This window comes from Neolamprologus brichardi, chromosome 3 (genome assembly GCF_056152115.1).
Source record: "Neolamprologus brichardi isolate AB-2024 chromosome 3, ASM5615211v1, whole genome shotgun sequence".
NCBI classification, from domain to species: domain Eukaryota; kingdom Metazoa; phylum Chordata; class Actinopteri; order Cichliformes; family Cichlidae; genus Neolamprologus; species Neolamprologus brichardi.
This window is the reverse complement of record NC_142106.1, coordinates 14,201,490-14,222,098: the sequence shown is the minus strand read 5'-3', so window position 1 is coordinate 14,222,098 and position 20,609 is coordinate 14,201,490. Positions and strand designations below refer to the sequence as shown.

At 39.7% G+C, this 20,609-nt stretch overlaps 2 protein-coding genes across 2 annotated transcripts in view; both read right to left on the bottom strand.

Moving 5' to 3' along the window:
• Positions 1–1,264: 1,264 nt before the first annotated feature.
• LOC148103583 (V-set and immunoglobulin domain-containing protein 1-like) overlaps positions 1,265–20,609 on the bottom strand; it is a 74,034-nt gene continuing 54,689 nt past the window's right edge. Inside the window, exon 3 of the mRNA XM_087838146.1 lies at positions 1,265–1,887. Coding sequence (XP_087694272.1) covers positions 1,523–1,887 — 365 coding nt within the window. The 3' untranslated portion in view covers positions 1,265–1,522. The remainder of the gene's footprint in view (positions 1,888–20,609) is intronic.
• Positions 8,341–19,051, bottom strand: LOC148103584 (Fc receptor-like protein 1). Its single transcript, XM_087839507.1, has 7 exons — positions 19,044–19,051; positions 17,239–17,531; positions 16,914–17,159; positions 16,636–16,827; positions 15,752–15,850; positions 10,465–10,544; positions 8,341–8,520 (listed from the first exon to the last, which is right to left on the bottom strand). The coding sequence occupies exons 1-7, from the start codon at positions 19,049–19,051 to the stop codon at positions 8,482–8,484; spliced, it is 957 nt and encodes a 318-aa protein (XP_087695633.1). The 3' UTR covers positions 8,341–8,481.

Below are 20,609 nucleotides of genomic sequence, written 5' to 3'. Positions count from 1 at the left end.
GAAGCTACAGGTGGCGATATATTCCTAACCGTGTAGAAATGTTGGCCAATCAGAAGTGTAGAAACCTGGGTGGGAAAGCATAAACAAAGATGGCACATAGAAGCAGAACTGAGCCCAATGTGTGGAGGGGCAGTAACTGTGTGTGTATATGTAAGCATTTAAACACTGCAGAGAGTAAAATTAACAGTATCCGTTTTTCTCGTCCACATGTAAATGCAAAACTGGAGTTTTCGAAAATCTCCACCCTGGTAGGAGTTTTTAAAAATCTCCGTTCTCAGTGACCGAAAACGCCGTTTACGTGTGGACGAAAGGTGCAAACGCATAGAAAAATCTGCGTTTTCAAAAATACCTGTGTACGTGTGGACGTAGCCTTAGTTAGCGGGTTATGGAATCCCAGTTTGCACTAAAAAAACTGAAATAAAGCTTACGAAGCATTCCCAAAATGAAACGTTTACAAAACAGAAGCAGAGCAGCTCATTCCACACACTCCAAAGTTCACAAGCCATAATACTCATTTCATAAGTGAAAAGGGGGTAAGTCTGTAAAGATGCTCAGTGACTTTGCTGAGTGCAGGGCCCAGAAGTTGAGGTTTTGACTTGTTAGCATCTTGTTAGCATGGTTGATGAGGTTTTCTCTTCTGTCCCATGCTTACAAATATTATGGTTGTTGTCATGTAACTGTACTAATGCTGAATCTGTTTTAGGCGTGTCGTAGCTTGATGAAAAAACATGGTGTGAATTAATAAAGTGTCAGTTTCTCAGCTCTCTGACTGCAGTTATTTTATGTTGCTGATAAAAAGATGAAATGATCTCCGAGTGATGATCTGAGATGCTGTGTTAACTAATGACTGAAATCCATCTGTCACAAATTGAGTGACCAGACTGTTTAAACAAGCTGGTTTAGTCCAATGTATTGATCTTTGAACAACACATCGTTAATCTCTCTTTTCTTTTTTGTAGTTTTTGTAGATTAGATCATTTTAAACATATTTTCCATCACTAATGTTTCCAGTTATTTTTAATGGATGACATTTTCCTTGAAATCACCAAACATTTCTACTGAATTGAATATTTAGTGTAATTTCTTGTGATTATGTATACTGCTATGAATTTTGACCTGATTTTTCACAAGTTTCGTTGTTCATGTTCTCTTAGAACATGAACTACTGGTTTTATGTTTTTCTATTGATCATAAAACCAGTAACACTCCCAACAACAACAAACCCAGCACCAAAAAGGACCGACTTGCTACCAGACCACTGACTCCATCCTTCTCTTGTCCTCCTGTGTGACCTGCAGGTGAGAAACAGGTGTGAGGTGTCAGCTGTCAGGTAGGTGATGAGTGAAGAACAGAACAGAATCCATTTCCTCTTCAAACTGCTGTCAGACATTATCTACTGCACTCTGATCACATCACTCAGACCAGCTGCTTTCTACAAAGTCTCATCAACAACATCTTTAGAAACAAACATCAACAACCAGGAAGCAGCTTCACCTCTGATCACACACACACTCAACTCTACTCACTCACCTGGAGGAACAACAATCAGGGTGATGATGCTGATGGGCTCGACACTGCGATTTGCTTTCTTCCTGCAGTTTGTTCCACTTGTGAAAGCACGACACTCGTATGTTCCAGTGTCATTTATTGTCAGATTCATCACAATCAGAGACACGTCTCCATCCTTCATCTGTCTGTCCTGCAGATCCACCCGGTCCTTAAAAGATGGATGCTGCTCGTCTGAAACCAAGTTCCCACCCCGGTACACAAGGACATGTTTTGGCTCCAGGTCAGCTCTGCTCCACTCTACAATATCATTGTTGTTGTTTGGAGCTCGACATGTCAGAGTGACGTTCTGTCCTGACTCAGCTGTGATGTTTTTCTTGTCTAAAAAAGAGAACAACACAGAGTAGAGAGGTTGAAGGTTAAAGTACAGCTGTTCACTTCTACAGCAGCCAGACAAAGATCTGTTATTAAATGATAGCCTTTTATTCTGTATGTGTTCTTTAAGCTGCTCCCTTCAGAGGTCACCAAAGCAAATCTTCTGCCTCTTTATCTCTATCTTGTTCTTCATCTTGTGACAAAAGGACAGCAACTCAAATCAAAATATATCCTAAAGCTGGGCATACAGTGTGTGATTTTTCAATCCCATTATTCAGCTCCTACTAAAAACTGTACGACTGAATCGCAGGGTTAGAAGTTCATAGGTCAAAATGCAGGGTCTCACACTATACGGCCCGATGCGACCTGAGTGCTCACATTGTGAGCACGTTAAATTTGATGTGAGCACTCATCACACACACATAATTTTGTGAGGCCCCATTGAAAAGGCTGGGGTCCGAGACGTTGCTGGTGACCAACACTATTACCAGCAAAATACAGATCTTCATCAACAAGTGCTTGCGACACATCCTCAACATCAGATGTCCTGAGAAGGTCTTGAACACAGACCTGTCAAAGAGAACCAGACAGAACCCGGGTGGTCAAGACATCAAGAATAGAAAATGGGGCTGGATAGGCCACACATTTCGAAAACCATTCGACAACGACACAAGGCAAGCACTGGACTGGAACCCACAAGGAAAAAGGAAAGTGGGGAGACCCAAACAGATGTGGAGAAGAGCAAACTATGCCCTATGCTCCACCAGGAGTCTACAGGCTTAATGATGACATTGAAAAGGCTCGGATGAACTTGCCAAAGTTCTACAAATTGGGCCTCCATCGCTTGTTTCCAGATCACATGCTGCTCCGTCTTTTTCACTTCCATTTCTGTGTTTGCGCATGTGCAGTGTGAGAGGTTGTGTTAAATCGGCTCATGGCACTGCTTCAAATGTGCGATATCTCCACGAGGGGTGACGAGGATTTCAAACAGGTTTGATTTTCTTGCAATCATACCATTGATGATCGGGAGCCGGTCGTGAGGTGTTAATCGCTTCTCATTACCCCATCTATACTACACGATGCATGACACACGATTAAGTGGAAACTCAGGTGGATCCCCAAAATGGTTACACGGGTTAAAAGCCATCTCAAAATGGGCCAAAAATCACATGGTGTATGCCCAGTTTTAGTTTTAGAATTGGTTTGTTTGTTTTATTGATGGTTGTTGTGGAAGTTTTCCATTTAAATAAAGCCTGCAGACGAGCTGTAGCTAACATTCTTTAATCAAAAACACACAAAGAACAGACAGACAGAACTGTAAGAAGAAAATCATCTGGAAACTAAATTAAACTAAACACAAAAAGTCAAAACAGAATAAAAACTAAGTAGGAACTTACTAGGAACTACTCTCTGTCCCACAGAGTGAATCTCACCTGCAGAGACAAACACGAAGAGGCCGACAAACAGCAAAGTCGAGCAGAGCGACGCAGTCACAGCAGACATTTCCGTGTTCTTGAACTCCGACGCTTCGATATTTCTAAATGTCTCAGGATGGTTTTATTGAAATAACTGAACCTGAGTTTAAATCCTGACTACATGAGATTAAATTTAAGGTTTAAATGATCCTGAAAGTCTCTGACGGTGAGAACAGATCTCACTTTTTAGACACTCGTTCAAACTCAATACGTCCAATTCATCGTCTCTGAAGGAAGTCACGTTAGAGTCACGTGTGTTTACGCTGCGCTGTAGGGTGACCATAAATAAGTGCGTCATAACTAAAGCGGTGAAATCTAAAGCAGGTCTGAGTGTTTAACAGGTTCAGTTCTTCAATGATCTCCACAGAACAACACAAACATCTCATCATCAACCATCAGCTACATACTAAAGACCATCAGCCAAAGGACTTCAAAATGACGTCACTGTATAAACATGTATATTGTACTATGGAGGAGGCAGCATTTAGCTGTAGCCTGTAGATTACATTAAATCATTAAAGCCAGTCGCTGGCTCTTTCCTATTTTGTGGCATTTACTTAAAAAAAAGAAGAAGAAGAAGAAGAAGAGGATGACGTGAAATGATAAACCACATGATAATGAAAAAAAAAAACAATGGGTGGTCCATGTTTCGTTAACATAAACACCCCAGTTATAGGGCTATCAAGCATAAAGCAAAAGAGGGTGGACTAAATTTTTCCTTTGTTTTATTTCCTCTAATCTTACCCAGCCAGCAGCTATCCTATCCTACCAGCCAACAGGCCAACAGCCAGCAAAACACCTGTTTGCCATTCATTATCCACCAGGTTATCCTCAAACCCTCAAAAACCCCCGATAGGTCAGGAGGTGGCTGTTCAGAGGTGAAATAAAAACAACGGGCAACAACACCACCCTTAAAGGACCAACAGCTGTTTACAGCAGGTTTGGCTTCTGTAAATGTGAATAATAATTTAATATTTACATAATAAATGTAAATAATTCAGCCAATAATAGCCAATAAAAAGATTAAACAGGACACAGCAAAATAAAAATAAATATTAATTCAATAAAATATCAGTTATTACTCACTCACACATCCAATCAGAAATATCCACCCGAAGATGAGAAAAGTTTGAATCTATTTCCGAAGCTGCTTCTCTGTTTCCCAATCAAAAGGAATGGCAGCCTTTATAAGAATGACCTTTCTAGGCGGTGTAGCCCTGTGATTGGTTACAGCAAATGTGATAACATCAGAATGCTACCATCTGTCTACCATCTGTTGCTGTTTATAAAGAAAAATGAATGGAAAATAGCTTGTTGACTTGTTCTCATGTTAACTCTTTAAGCTTAACTGCTGTGGTACATTTATGATGCAATAATATACCCAACAATTATGTGTGAAAAGATTTTACCTTATTACCTTTATGTTTAGCTTATTTAAATTGCACAGTAATGCCTGTACATAGCGTGTCAGCAAATTCTTTAGCTGGAACAAAGTGATCACATGAGGAAGTTGCTCAAGTTTAGACAACACCCACATGTATTGTTCTAACCCACTACAAGATCTTTAATCAACTTGTCCATCTTTGTCTTGCAAGCTTGCATCCTGTGCAGCCTCGTATGCAATCACCAGATAAGAAGTTGTTTTTTCCTAACTTGTACTCCACCCATGAGTGTTACTTGAGTATATAATAAAGTCTGACCAGATGCCTGGGCGCTTTCCTGCACAGGATTGGCCCATGTACATGAATTAACTCTGGGCCCGTGATTCTTTGCTTTCCTGAGGTTTTTCTCCTTACATTATGAATGCATAAATCAATCTTTAGGTAAACAAAGATGTTGCAAGTGGTAAAATGTAGAGGAGCACAGACATTTCACATGGCTGAGGAGTGTCTGGAGATAAACGAGTTTAAACTCTGACTCTTCCTCCGTCCTCCTGCCTGCGACGCAGAAATCTCCCTCAGTGTTCCACACCGAAGGATGTCTTGCTTCCCAAATAACGTGGGTAGGACAGAGGATGGAGGCGACTGTGGGAAGAGGACTATAATGAAGGATTCACTTGTGGATCTGGTAGAAACATTTTTACCTTTAACATATATAAGAGGCACAGCTGGAATATAAAAGACAATGCATACAGTCCTTTAAGATAATCAAATTTTCTGCGCTACACGTTTTCTACATGTCATGAAAAAAATGGTCACATTACTTCATGTTGGTAATTTTCTTAGAAATAGCTAAATCTAAATATATACAATGTCATAAATATGATGAAACATAGTTGTGTCAGTCACTTTAAAATGAGGCTCTAAAGTGAAGATTTCTCATTTCAGCCTTCATCTTTGCCTCTTCCTCACCTCCTCTGCCCTCTTCTCTGGGTGGATGTACAGGATGTACACGAGCTATGAGAAAAGAGGGAAAGATAAAAAAAAAAACATTTAAACTTTGACTCCCATTCTTAACTGAAAGTTGCTACTGTAGAAACAACATCCCAAATTACCTTATATCACCTAACTGCTTTTTACTGATCTCGATGGAAGGCCATGAGGTCAAATAATGATTATAATGTTTAAAGTGCTATGAGCAGAAGATGAACCTCAGCATCGTACGTCACCATAGTGTTTTCTTACCCTGTGGTTTCTGTTTATGCAGGTCACGGTGCCCTTTTGGACTCTAAAAGGTGCTGGATTTACTTAAGAGACACAGTATACGTTTTATGACTCAACGTTGTAGACAGGGGTATTTTTGTGGCTGGCTATACAACATCTGTGATTGTACAAGTTTATTTTTCAAAAGGCAGACATTTAAGATAAACATACAAATGGCATTTACAAAGGTTTGCTGCATGTGTTTTATTCCAAATTGCCAGAAAAGTCAAAGAGCATGTGCTGTGCCTAATGTGAATATGATAATTGCTTCTAGGAGTGTTTATCCTTTCCCTCTCATTTATTTGTTAGATATTATCATAGCGAGTGCGTAACAGGACGTTTGGGTGGTTGTCTCAAATCTGAGACTCGTAAACAAACTGAGACGGGTCCGGAGCCAGGAAGAACCAATCTCTCCATCACCTTCATCACGTCAAACGATGTTAGTGTGCTGAATTCATGTCTGAATGTTTCAATATAAAATAAAAGATTTTTAAAACCTGCGCACGTGGCACAGTAACAGTACTAATTAACACACATGTATTTGCAAATAATATTTGCAGAGATTTCAGGTTCCTACAGTAGAACAGTTTGCAATATTTCAGCTCTCCTCTGGGTAAATCCTGGGCTCCACCTGAAACTCAGTCACCAAGATCACAGGCACAGACTCATCAGTTTCTATATGAAAAGTTGTCTGTTAACATATCGATTCTTCTTCAGCCTCCTCTCACTGATCTGAATTGCTTCACTGTTTTTAGGGAGAACTACATGCACATAATCTATGGTTGCCCTGCTTAGCAAATGTGCTCTGCAGCCTGTAATATTTAATATATTTTATTTTATGCTATATTCCTTATATCATGTTGGATACTAAGAAATCCTTTCCTCCTATAATATATGAATCTGTTTATCATGCAAAAGAACAACTGGACAAGAGAATTAAGTAGACAGAATATGTCCGGAAAATGTGGTTAGCTGTCCATTTGAAGAGATTTTCCCTTACACAAGTTGCGCAAAGTCATCATCTCTCAACTTGTGCACATAGTCACCTAATTTTGCCACTTAGATTGATGTAATAGCAGAGGATTCATATGTTGTCATATGTTCTTTTACAAACTCTAAGTCCTTACACACTCCCCTTAAATACACATTAAGGGTTTTTGAATTAGTACCAGTGAATATAGAGATCCTCCAGTATCCACTAGGGTGTGCTCCAGCATCAACACAGCTGCTATCCCTGACTTTGTGACATTTTAGTGTAAGCATGTAAAAATTCAATTTTGGATGGGGCTTGTGGCAGACATCATTTATTTTTAATAACAGCTAATTTCAATGAACTATTGTATTTTAGAGCACAATGAGTTCAGTGGGTTTAGACAGAAAAAAACATAATTTTGACCTTTATATTTAAATATTTTTAGTTATTTGAATCAGTGCTTTTTCTTTCTTTTTATATTGTACATGCTTCCTAGTCAATATTATAGTGAATGACTGCAAACAGTTTAACTTTTATGCTGATGATGCTCAGTTATATGTATCCATGAAGCCTTCTTAGTGTGAGTGCTAACCACCGGGCCACCATGCTGCTCTCTCCACTAGATGTCCCCATTTAAACTAAATTAATATTTTTACTTAACATAATATAATAGAAATTCTAAAAGAACAAATGTGAGGATATAGGATGGATGCAAGATCTTCTAGTGGTGTTGCTGGTGTTTTTAGTCTGTGGTTCAATGCTTACTGTTTGTTTTCTCCACCAAAATCAGGCATGCATCAGTTAGCTACAACCAAACTGGAACAAGACAATTTCCTATCACACACAATCATTAAAATGGACACAACAACACGAAAAATACAAACGAGAGCAAAGTTTTATTTACCAGATAGCTGCTGTGGGAACAAGAACAGGATCCAATAGAAATAAATAACATATGAATAAAATATACAGTAAGTAACAGTAAATTTACTGAATACATATAAACAACAATACACTTTTAAAAATTTGGAGGAGCTTGAATAAAAGGTGTGTGGACTTTAAGTTTTTTTGAAGATGTTTCAGCTTCAGCAAAAAAATTGAGCATCCCAGGTACTTATTACCCTACTGGAGTGGAGGGGGCTTTTCCCTTAGGAGGTGGTCATTGACCCACTATTAAACTTGTGTGTCATCACATGATTAATATAAATTTTGATTCTAGATGACTGAGGACCTACAGTGACAGATTGCCTTCCCGGGATTCCTGAAACTCTCAACCTTGTAGTTTTAGAACTGAAGAATCCTCATGAATGAGAGGTGAAACATCATAAAAAACAAAACTAAAACATTAAATAAAGCAGTTGTGGTCTGTTTTCAAGCTCCTTAGACTACCATGATATGCATAACTGAGAATTTACACACACTTTTAAAAATTCCATCAAAAAAGAAGATTGTTTTTTGAGGTGATGGGGAGACCAGTAGGGAATGTCAGTGGTTGGACTGGTGGACTACTTCAGTGAAGCTTCGACAACGTCTGGCTCTGGTTTAAAGTCTGAACACAAACATGCACAGTTCAAACAACAGGAAACATGATTGCAAGCTTTTTAGTTCAATCCTCCAATCTCCATTGATATATCTGTGATACACACAGTGCCAATTCACACTTTATGGGAACCAGCTCAGCTACAAATCGATGAAGCTATCATACTTTTCACTGTTTAACTATTTCTTGAGACGTCCACTAAATTCACAAATTTTAAACCTGGAACCCACAGACCTGAAAGAAAAACCTCATCATCTACATTAAATTACATAAAAACATTTGTTCCTTTCTGCTTTTCTTTCTCTCTCTTCTCTCCACCCTGACATACAGGCAGGCCAAGCAGCATCATTTGAGGTTTGAATGGAGCTTTGTTAACCTCTTAACATCTGTCTAGGGTTAAAACTCAGTTTTATTTCATGCACCTGCTTTCTTTCAAATAGTCCCTTATTTTATAAGGAGGGATTTGTCACTACACACAGTTCTCTGGACCAGCACTAGGGGTACACTAGCAAGCAGTAAGAGTGATTTTCCAATTCTAAATTTGTAGAGTCTTAGATTAAGACTACATTCGAAGATTATTATTTTAACTGTCATATATGCCAAAGACGATGGTTTGGAGTGAGGTGAATGTGGACCAAAATACAGATACACAGAGATGAGGTGGGTATTAACAAAAGGTGAAAATAAGGCAATAGGGCACTGAGATAAACAAAGAAAACTCTAATCTGGAAAAGCTAAACAAGAAACCTGAAACTACATCGGAAGTAATGGCAGGGGAAACACAGACGACCCAATGAGAAACAAAGGGAAACACACAATATATATACACACAGAGGGTAATGAGGAAAATGGAAACAGGAGGGGAACACAGGTGAGACAAATCGTACATAACGAGATGGACAGGAGAGCAAAACTGAAAACACTAACGTAGGGCACGGGAATGTCAAAGTAAAACAGGAAATACATAAACATAGAAACCTGGAACGCTAGACGTAACACATGGAACGCAAGGAAGGCACAGTGACAAAACCAAAGGACTAGAAAATAACTAAAGTACTAAGGAATAACTAAGGAAACTAGCAATACAAACACTAAATCACAGAACCTAAAATAATCAAAAGAGTCCAAGTAGTAGTAGTCTAACTTAATTTGTGCTGAACAAAAACATTTTGTCTTTAAATTCTGTCTAATATCGACTTGGTTGCATTTTTAACAAAGATTAAATTTGTGTTTTTTGAGCTCTGAAATGTTTTTCTGTTTATCTTCTGTATGTATCAATGTATTAGAAATTGGTACTGATTGGAAAATATTACATTTAGAAATCACCGATGTACTTTAAGGGCGTCTAACTATTATGAAGGTAAATTTTTGCATAGCTTGTATTTGCATTACATGTAGGCTAACCTCTAAATCCTCATATAAATCAATGTTTAATGTTATCAAAACTGTACAGAAATGTGAATTTCCATACCACTTCAAAGAAGTTAATTCTTTACTGACCCCTGCATCCATGAACATAAGACAGTAATGAGATCACATGGACAGGCAGTACTGCAGAGTGACTATACTTTTCAGATTTGCTGAATGAGTAGTGGAGTATGGAGTATGAGTATCTCCATGACATCAGCAAGAATGAAATTAAAACGACTCCTTAAATTATATTATATAGGACATAAACTACACAGTTTCTATGAAATAAGAAAACATATCATACAGAGTTGTGCCCTTAAGTATCATCTCAAAACTGGGGCTTGTTGTCTGGTTGCTTTGAGTCAATCATTAACTACATTCTGCTGCCCATGTAGCTCTAGATAAACTGATGTCTTTCTAAAAGACAGCAGAGAAGTTTGATAAGGACTCAGAACATAGTTAGCTCAGCTTAGCATCATAACACAGGTTGTGCGGCTAGCTTGGAAGTTTAAAGTAAAGGGCAACTTTACCGCTTTTCTTTACCTCTTGTCCTGTAGTCTGATGATATCCACAAGTGATGTCTTCTATGCTCACTGCTGAGTAGACTGAAGCTGGATCACTCTCTGCTTAATAAAACACATAGAGATTACAGGGGTCTGTGCACAACATGTAGTTAATCTGACACTGTGTTGAACTCCATTTTCTTCTCGAAACAGTCCTGACCTGTCGAGTGATGGACTCCACTAGGCCCCTGAAAGTGTGCTGGTTTATCTGGCACCAAGATGTTAACAACAGATTTTTTAAAACCCGTAACTTGCAAGGTGGGACTCAGCTTTTTGTGAATTACTTTTCAGTTTGTTGACCAACACCTGGGTTTTGTTGTTTTCTTTCTTTAAAATATGACAGCAGCTTGTCCGTCTCTTTTAGTTTATTTAGTAACAGGAACGTTAACCCTTTAATTTAACCATTGTGCCTCCCTGTCTCCTTTCTTCAACCTGGATACCTTTTGTTGCTTTCCTTCATCCCCTGGACCTTTTAGGGCAGCGGTCCCCAACCCCCGGGCCTCGGACCGGTACCGGTCCGTGAGTCGTTTGGTACCGGGCCGCGAGAGTTGAGGCTCAGGTGTGAAATGTATAGTTTTCAGGGTTTTTATCGGTTTTCAGCGTTATTTTGTTATCGTTTTTATCGTTTACTCGGTTTTCCTTGGTCTTTTCATGTGTGTTATGAATAAATTTTCTTTTTTTCGGGACCGGTACTAGTTTTATTTTGTTGTATTTATCCGCGACACCTTAAAGGCCGGTCCATGAAAATATTGTCGGGCATAAACCGGTCCGTGGCGCAAAAAAGGTTGGGGACTGCTGTTTTAGGGGAACGTAGCACCAGCCCTTCTTCTTCCATTGGCACGTCTGAGGCTCATATGCCCATTGCACTGCCGGGTACAAAACAAACTGTGATGCTCTCTATATTTTGACACCTTTACAGCAAAGCCAGCATTAAATTGTTTGGCACTTTGAGGTAGAGTAGCTTATGTTTTGGATTGGACAACAAAAGCCACACTTTGCTCCCTACATGCATCAGTGAGCCTTGACCATCCACGACCCTGTCACTGGTTCACTATTTTCCTTCCTTGGACCAGATGTGATAGATACAGACCACTGCAGACCTTGAGCACCTGACAATAACTTTCGTTTTGTGAGATGCTTCGATCCAGTCATTTAACAATCACAATGTGGCCTCTGTACAACTCCCTCAAAGTTTTACACTTGGCCACTTTTTTCTGTTCTAACACATCAGCTTTGAGGAGAAAATGTTCACTTGCTCCTTAATATATCCCATCTAATAACTGTTCCCATGATGTGTCATAGTGAGTTATTTCACTCAACAGCTGTCATAATATTATCCCAGTGTATGGTAATACATATAAGGGTTTGACTGATTAGGGGGCTTGATTTATTTGCATTTAATGTTCAAACAAATGAATGACTACTTTAAAATACCTAGAGAAGGCAGATGAGGTTTGCATTTGGCTTATAATTAAAAAAAAAACAGACCTAAGTGCATGTACCTCTCTGTGGTATACAAACTATTTACATAAATCTATTATTTGATCACTAAATACCAAAAAGCCATTTTTGTTACCTTGTATTTACATATTCTAGCTGTCTGCTATAAAACTTTTGAAGTATTTCAACTCTACATGAACCACACAGTAACCAAAAATTCTGAAGCCCCTCTGACTTCCAAAAGCTCTCTGCACAGAGCACAAAGCAAACATGTTTCAAAACTAGGCCATACTGTGGTAAAAACTCTTATCAGTTTCAGAGTACAGTAAAATGGAGTCAACAACAGGAAATAGCTGCTGTGGTTACATGCCGATGTTTGAAAATTAGTCTGTATTAAAGAACAGGTTTGAGGGGCTGAGAACGCACAGAAAAGAATGTTTGGTCTGTTCAGATTTTCTCTGTTCATTCAGCTAAAAACATGTCTTTGGACTAGAGATGGCACGATACCACTTATTTATGTCCGATACGATATCATAAATTTGGATATCTGCCGATATGAATCCGATACAATGTTTTTTAATCAATAAAACTGTTTTTTAAATATCTTGCTGCATTTTGTATAAGTTCATACTCAAGTTTAAATAAACAACAACACTAAAGCTATTCTGTTATACCTGTATGTAAAAAATACACTGCGCCTAAAATATTTAATAGTTCAGCAACACTGATCAATCTAATAAACTTAAACCTGCACCGTCCTCCCTATTCTGGCATTTTAAAGAGTACTTAGCAGGAATATGAAGCAACCTAACTAATATAGTAATGGACTTCTATATATTTTACATAAGATTAAAACTTTGGGTGTAACATTCAGATAATTATTTATTAAAAGCTAGACATTTTAAATGAGAATAAGAAAGAAAAGTATGTCTTTGTGCCCCCTTTTCCCTGTTCATGCCCTATCGGGCCCCCTGGCTAAACTTTGCTAGATCCGCCCCTGCACAGTTACCAGCTGTCAGCTGCATAGAAAAGGATCCTGGTATAAAAAGTAATATTAAATAAATTCTAACAACAGCTTATCAAGATTAAACGTGCTGCTGTTGTTCAGCCGCTGGTTTCCTCTTTCTGGTGAAAAGTGGGCCAAAAACAAAGAAGAGAGACGGACTCGCGACAGAAAAGCCGATCAGCTGATCATTGATCAGTTTCATGATTGAAGTAGCAGCAAGAAGAGGCAGTCGCTCCATATATCGGTTGTTAAGCTTAACGTGGGAATGCTTTACAAACATTCAGAGATGAACTTACACGCTTGCTTTACTTCTCTCTGGGAAAACTTCTTCGGAGATGAAATGCCGGGTTGGGAGCGAGGCTCCAAATGCTCAACCAGACCGCCAACAGCCGCTCTATCAGGTGATGCATACTGCTCCGACGTGCTACGGTTATGAGCCGAGTTACGCCATGTCGCAGGTTTTGTGAGGCACTTTTTATTTAATGGATCGGATTACATTTTTAATTTCTCTCCGATATTCAATCCAGTAATTTAGGTCAGTATCGGACCAATACCGATACGTAATATCAGATCGGTCCATCTTTAGTTTGTACCAAAATCAGACAGCAGACATATGTGGGGCTAATTTTGATTCGCTTATCTGCATTTACACATATGTGAACTTGCATCACATCCTTAATCCATAGGATTTAATATGATGTTTGGTCACCCTTTAAAGTTATAACACCTTTACATCCTGTAGGAAGGTTTCCGGCAGGGCTTAGGAGTGCTTTCATGGGAATGTTTACCATTCTTCCAGAAGTGAATTTCTGACATCAGGCACTGATGTTGGAAGCGAAGGCCTGGCTCACAGTCTCCGCTGTTATTCCCAAAGGTATAACATTGTGTTGAGGTCAGGACTCAGCACAGGCCAGTTAAGTTCTTCCACACCAATCTCACTCATCCATATCTTTATTGATCTTACTTTGTACATTGTATGGAGTCATGTGGAACACGAAGGGGCCATACCCAAACTGCTCCCACAATGTTGGGAGCATGCAATTGTCCAAAATGTCTCAGGATGCTGAAGCATTGGGAGTTTCTTTCACTAAAGGGGCAAGCCCAACTCCTAAAAAACAACCCCCCTCATAATCCCCCCTCTATCAAACTTTACACTTGGCACATTGCAGTCAGGGAAGTACCGTTCTCATAGCAACTGTCAAACCCACACTTGTGTGTGAAGTCAACAGACAGATGAGTGTGAGGCTCGGTTTGGCTCACTAGGCTTTCCAGATCATCACATGGTGCATGGCTGAGAGCAGCTGGCTTGGGTTCGAGCCTGACCCATGGCCCAAGTGATTTGGATGGGTGACTGAATCCTTTTGGCAATATAGTGCATGCATTGCAATGCACTATATTTTGTGGGAATTAGTTTCTATCATGGTTTCCCAAAATAATTCACTTGATAATCATAATTTTGAGGATTCACTATCTTTAACCATCAAGCACAAAACCTCTCGTTGGAGACTAAAGCTGCAGTACCACTTAGGTTATTTTTCCTTGCCATTGATGATGATATAACAATTGATGTCTACTATCCTCATCTCTGAGTAGACGTGTGCCTACAGCAATTGCAATATTTTTATTGTGCAGAAAGTGATCCAGCTCAACTGTATAACAGTAATTTATATTTTAACACTAATGGTTATTAAATATTGTTTTATGCAGCATAATGATAATGTTGTTTAATGGCTTTTATGAACAGTTTCAGATTTCTTTTATTCGTTTTTACCTCTGAGGTGACACTCCATCTCCCCCACCCCCGAAACCAAAAAGAGTTGAGGGTATATCCGTGAAAAAGATAACTGAACGACCACAAAGATGCCATCATATTTCCATGCAGGCTGACACACTTCTGCACAGAGTGCAAAGCTAAAACATTCTAAAACGAGGACAGGCCATGGCGAGAGTTTTTATCAGTTTAAAACTACAGTAAGCTGGAGTCAAAAACAGGAAGTAGCTGCTGTGGTTTTACATGCAGAACTTTGAAAATGAGTCACTGTATGAAAGGGCTTTTCCTCCTTACACACATCTCAAGACATCAACAAATTGTTGCGCAATCACACAAGTCAACGTCAAGTCTGGAATATACCAAAGTGATGCACTCTCCCTACTGCTGTTCTGAATGGACCTCAACCCTCTGGACCAGCTCATCAATAAGAGCAGATGAAGATGTAGACTTGGGATTGGATCTCCTGTTCAGTACATAGATGACATCAAGCTTTATGTGGTGGTTGACAAGGAGCAGAAGACTGCAGTTGTGATAGATGTGGCAACCCCAGCAGACAGCAACAGGAAGGAGCACAAGAAAATAGAGAAATGAAAAACGGAAAACTCCCAACTGGTTGCAGCAGATGGCTGCTCCTCCCTGAGCCTGGTTCTGCTGGAGAGTTCTTGCTATTGAAAGGGTTTTTCCCTTAACACTGCCACCAAGAGCTCGCTCAAAGAAGTTTGTTTAATTGTTGAGGTTTTCTCTGTATTATTGTGCAACGTTTACATTACAGTTTAAAGGGACTTGAGATGGCTGTTGTTGTGGTTTGGTGCTATAGAACTAAAACTGAACCAACTGAACTCCCAACAACCCTGAAGTGGATAAGTGGAAGCAATATAGAAGAGTGTAGTCCAAGGAACAGAAGACTGAGTAGAATCACAATTAATGAAATTTTACTAAGCAGTTAGTTAAATTAGGTGAGCAACAGTTCCTGCATTAATTAACTGCAAGACAAAGGTTCACAGCTCTGGCTCTAGAACTGAACCATGACAAAAAGGAAAGAAGGTGTACCTCTTATCTGCAAGTTTTTGCTCTTATCTTTGATGATGATTTGTCCATAACTGACATCTTCAGATCTCGTTCCCGAGTAGATTGTAGCTGGGTCATTCTCTGCATATCAAAAGGCATACAGAGGACATCAGTGCAGGTAATATATCTGACCAAAGCTCCAATAGATTTCTATCCAGAATTCTTATTCTCTCATAATACGTCGAGCTCAACCCATTTTTAAGTATTTGCTTTCCAAACAGCTACAGATTATACTATAGTTCTAAAATTCCTCACAATATTTCCCTAAATTGTCCCAAAATACCTAACCCACTAAGTGTATCTCTTTGGACTCTGGGAGGAAGCTGGACCACCCAGGGAGAACCTGCAACTCCACACAGAAAGACCTCAGCCTAATGGTGGAATTAAACTCAAGACCTTCTTGAGGTGAGGCAACAGTGCTAACCACCGTGCTTGGGTAATTGAAAAATCTAATTGCCCAAAGGTGTAAATCCATGAGTGAATGTGAGTGTTAGCCCTGTGACAGACTGGCGGCCTGTCCAGGGTGTACCCCGCCTCTCGCCCTAAGACAGCTGGGATAGACTCCAGTGCCCCCCGCGACCCTGAAAGGGATAAGCGGAAGTGAATGAATGGATGGATGGATGTCCCAAAATATTCCCAATTTATAAAAAATACATGACGGTGGTTGACAGTTTGACACTTTATAGAAGCTTTAATCGGTCTGAAACTAAATCTCTGTAACTATTATCCGTAAAAATAACACAAACATAGAAATGACAACATCTGAACAAAATGTAAATACAAAAGTATATAATGAATGGTAGAAATGTTTAGATTATTCTGCAAAATAAAGGCATACATGCAAAATCCAGATGTCTAAGTCTCACCTTCAGGTTTCCAACGAACACATCGTATCACCAGCAGAACCAGAAACACCAGCAAAACCACAAAACAGACTAATCCAGCAAGTACCACTACAGCAAGAACAGGAGAGGAGCCATAAGCAGATGAGGATGTTGGGAACGATCCTGACGTAGGTGGAGGTGTGGATGTAGGTGGAGGTGTGGTGGTGGGTTTCTCTAAAATAAAGCAAACACAGTCATTAAGTTCTCGTCACATTGTGAATGTTGAAAGCTGCAGAAACACAGACAGGTGAGTGTGTCACCTGTGACAGTGATCCAGCTGGATGGAGACTCTCCATGACCGCTGATGTCACACTTGTAGAGGCCTTCATCAGACCTGGAAACATGCTGGATGGTCATGTGACCTGTAGGCTGCTTCCTGATGAGGGAGCCATCTTTATAGAAAGCAGCTGGGAGGTTGGAGGGAGTGGTCTTTGTTTTACAGAGCAGAGTGACGTCATCTCCCTCCATCACAGGGAGGACAGGACTCTGCAGGATCACTGATCCACCTCAACACAGAGACAAACTACAGCATTTCATCCATTTACACACAGCTTCATCAACACTAACTCCACACACTCAGCTTACCAGTGACTGTCAGGTTAACCATGTTACTGATGGGACCCTCTCTGGACTCACACCAGTAAACTCCACTGTCCAATGAGATAATGAAGCTGATGTTACAGGAAGAGCCCTCTGATTTTCCATCTCCACACTGAGTCCTCTGTTGTTTGCTTGTGTTTCTCCTCAGAGTCCATCCAGCAGAGCCGTCGTCCTCCTCACAGCTCAGAGTCACAAAGGCTCCTTCAAAGACCTGAGAGCTGCTGGGACTCACAGTCAGACGAGCTGTGAGGGTTAAAATGAAAAAAGTAAAATAAAATCTTTTAATTGCTCAAACTGTTACAACTGTGACAGGAGAAGGTTACTGACCTTGGCTTGTTGTGCAGCTCAGCAGTGAGGTCAGAACTAAAGAGAAAATTGACACTCAGGTGGATTTGAGGTGAACATGAAGAACAACTCCACACAAACTTGCATTGATGCCAGCAACATGCTTCAATAAAGTTTGGCTCTATTGTGAGTATATACAAACTCATAAATACATAGATACTTTTAATTAACACAGTAAAGTCACATGTCCACCGTCCAGCTGTGTTCATGTAATGAGCTGAATGATTTGTCATTTTCACTGCCTGCTGTTTTTCCCTTGAATTCAGCCTGATTTGTTTTTCATGTCTTCTCCTCCATCATCAGTTATCAGGAGAGCAGACAGTCAAAGTACAAGAATTCAAACAAACACAGAGATTCTACTTACAGAGCAGACACAGCACAAATGTTTCCTTCATCGTCCTTCTCACTCATTTGAGCTTTTCTTTTTGTCAGCGATATATAGCAAAGCCCGCCCTCTTCATCTGATTGAGGGTTTGCCCCTTCTTTACAAATACACTGGTAGCTAACTACCATTTTTAACTATGTAGGGATGTAATTTATAAAATAGTTTCAGAAAATATGCATAAAAACACACAGCGTCATACTTTTTTTAGTAGCAGTTTGTATAGCAGCTTTCAGTTACACTGTAACCCAAGCAGTCCAGTATTAGAAAATTCCTTTCTGACTAAAGGGCTTAAAACTATGGGTTCATCAAAACTTCACAAAATTGGAATATGCAACATTCCAATGGAAGGATCGGAATATGGTGTAAACAACACCAAAGTACGAATCCATTCTTCTTAAGGCTGGTGGTGGTGTAATGGTGTGGGGACATTTTTACTGGCACACTTTGAGCCACTTAGTACCACCTGAGGATAATTTAAACACTGCAGCATATCTGAGTATTGTTAATGACCATGTCTATCCCTTCATGACTACAGTGTCCATCAGTGTAGTCAGCCATCTTCTGTGAGCCATTTCCTGCAAGATGATACACCATGCCTTAAAGCTCAAATCATCTGAAATTAGATGACTGGACCAGATATCAGTCCAACAGACCAGTATGTGGTGGAGCAGGAGAGCCCCCTTATGGACAAATCTACAGAGACTATGTGACGTGTATACCTAATAAAGTGGCCGGTAAGTGTAAATGGATAGAGGCATCAGTCACTGCATGATAACAGCCAGCAGGTGGTAGCAGTGGAGCATTAGCTTTTCCAGTGCCTGACAGTTTTAATGTGATCTTTGACCTTAAATGCTACAGCAGAGCAGCCAGATTGTACATTTCCACCTGAGACCTAAGCTTTTGTTTACGATGTATTTTTACATATCTGGAGGTATAAAAAGTAATAATCGTTTTGAAATAAAGGCTTAAAAAAATGTGTCACATTGGGACAGTGGATGGGACGTTTTATGCCTCCTCATCTCCTCCATTGTCCTGTCTGTGACACAGAATTCAGTCTCACTGTTCCATGCTGATCTCCCAGTTCCTAAAATGTATCTGGAGGATGGATGAAAGGGGAGGCTGTGGGAAGAGCTGATGGAGGATGCACAGGTTAAATGGTAAATGGTGTGGGTGGTGGTATGGGGCTTCAACAACTTGCAGATCTGGAAAGGCCTCATCAGTGCAAAGAATTGTGTACATGTTTTTGAATATGTGCTACAATTCAAAGAATGTCTTTTTTAGTGAAGGCCTATCACATTTCACACAATGCTAAACTGTGTATGACATCTACTGCAACAGCACGGCTTCAAAAGAACAGGAAATGCTCCACAGGGGTAAGCATTTGTCTTTATCTTACATATAAAGGGCCTTGAGGCAACTGTTGTTGAGGTTTGGAACTATATAAACAGCACTAAATTGAACGGGATTGAGCAATTCCATCCCAGAATTCATAGCAATGCACCATTGCTATGTCAGGCATGTCTGGACAATGTTATATCATGAGTAATAATTTAAAAAATCCATATACATAAAACACACACATGCCCACACACAGTGATATTTTAGACCTTCTTCAGAATACTGTATATACTATGGCCACAAGTCTCCATAATGGTGTTGATCCAGAATCCGTCCCTTATTATTTATTACTAGAGCTACAATAATAAAGCAATGAGGAGGGAAAAGTAATAAATATGAAATAATGTATTTATGATGATTCCATTTGTTTCACCATACACTCTGTGCAGGGGCAAAGCTTATTACATTTTTTAACTGTAGAGATAAAATAATTTTACTGCTGTAAAATCAGCATTTTGTCTTATTTAAAATATAAATCTAATATAATCTGTTTCTTAATGTATGAAAAGTGTGTGTTTTTTTAAATATTATAATTATAATAATCCATAATTATGTGGACATGAATATTAGATCTTTTTTAGTAAAATATAATCCCCCCCTCCCCCCAAAGGCAGGAAAAGCCCTGTAACTTACTTTAAAACTAAATATGTTCCGTAAAACGGTGAACAGAGCTACAGACCCACGACAGCCTTACCCAGTTAGTTAGCAGCTACTAGTGCAGTTAATGTTTGTCGCGCTGTTGCGCACACAGCAGGCTCGTTTGTTTCAACTCGCCAGTTGCCACAAGACAACTTACCAATGTGTCCATAATAAGCTAATACTCCTGTGTGCTATAGACTACAGTGTACGCTGTACATAGGGTTGCCAACCGTCCCTTAAAAAACGGAATCGTCCCGTATTTAGAAACAAAAGTACACGTCCCGTATTGAGCTAATAAGGGACGCACTTTGTCCCGTAATACAGTGAGAATCAAAAGTAGTCTCTAAGTTTTAATGTAATTAACGCTTTGTTTGAAACCATAATTCCCAGCCCCGCTCCTGCTTTGTGACCAATGAGCTGACAGCACACTTATGACAATTGGAGTATGACAATTCAGATTACCGCTCATCTCATTGGTTGAGGAAAGGTCGCTTGCGGAGAAAATACCGGAAGACAACAGATGACCACAACAAAAAGCATGGCCAACAGGGAAACAAACGCCGACACTGCGGTGCAAGTCTCAGACGAC

What these genes read in the sequence shown, in the direction of transcription:
- LOC148103584 (XM_087839507.1), bottom strand. An exon ending in CAGCTGGATCACTGTCACAG is followed by an intron (nt 16,828 to 16,913) that starts GTGACACACTCA and finishes GCTTTATTTTAG; the next exon opens with AGAAACCCACCACCACACCT. An exon ending in CAAAAACTTGCAGATAAGAG is followed by an intron (nt 10,545 to 15,751) that starts GTACACCTTCTT and finishes TTTATTAAGCAG; the next exon opens with AGAGTGATCCAGCTTCAGTC.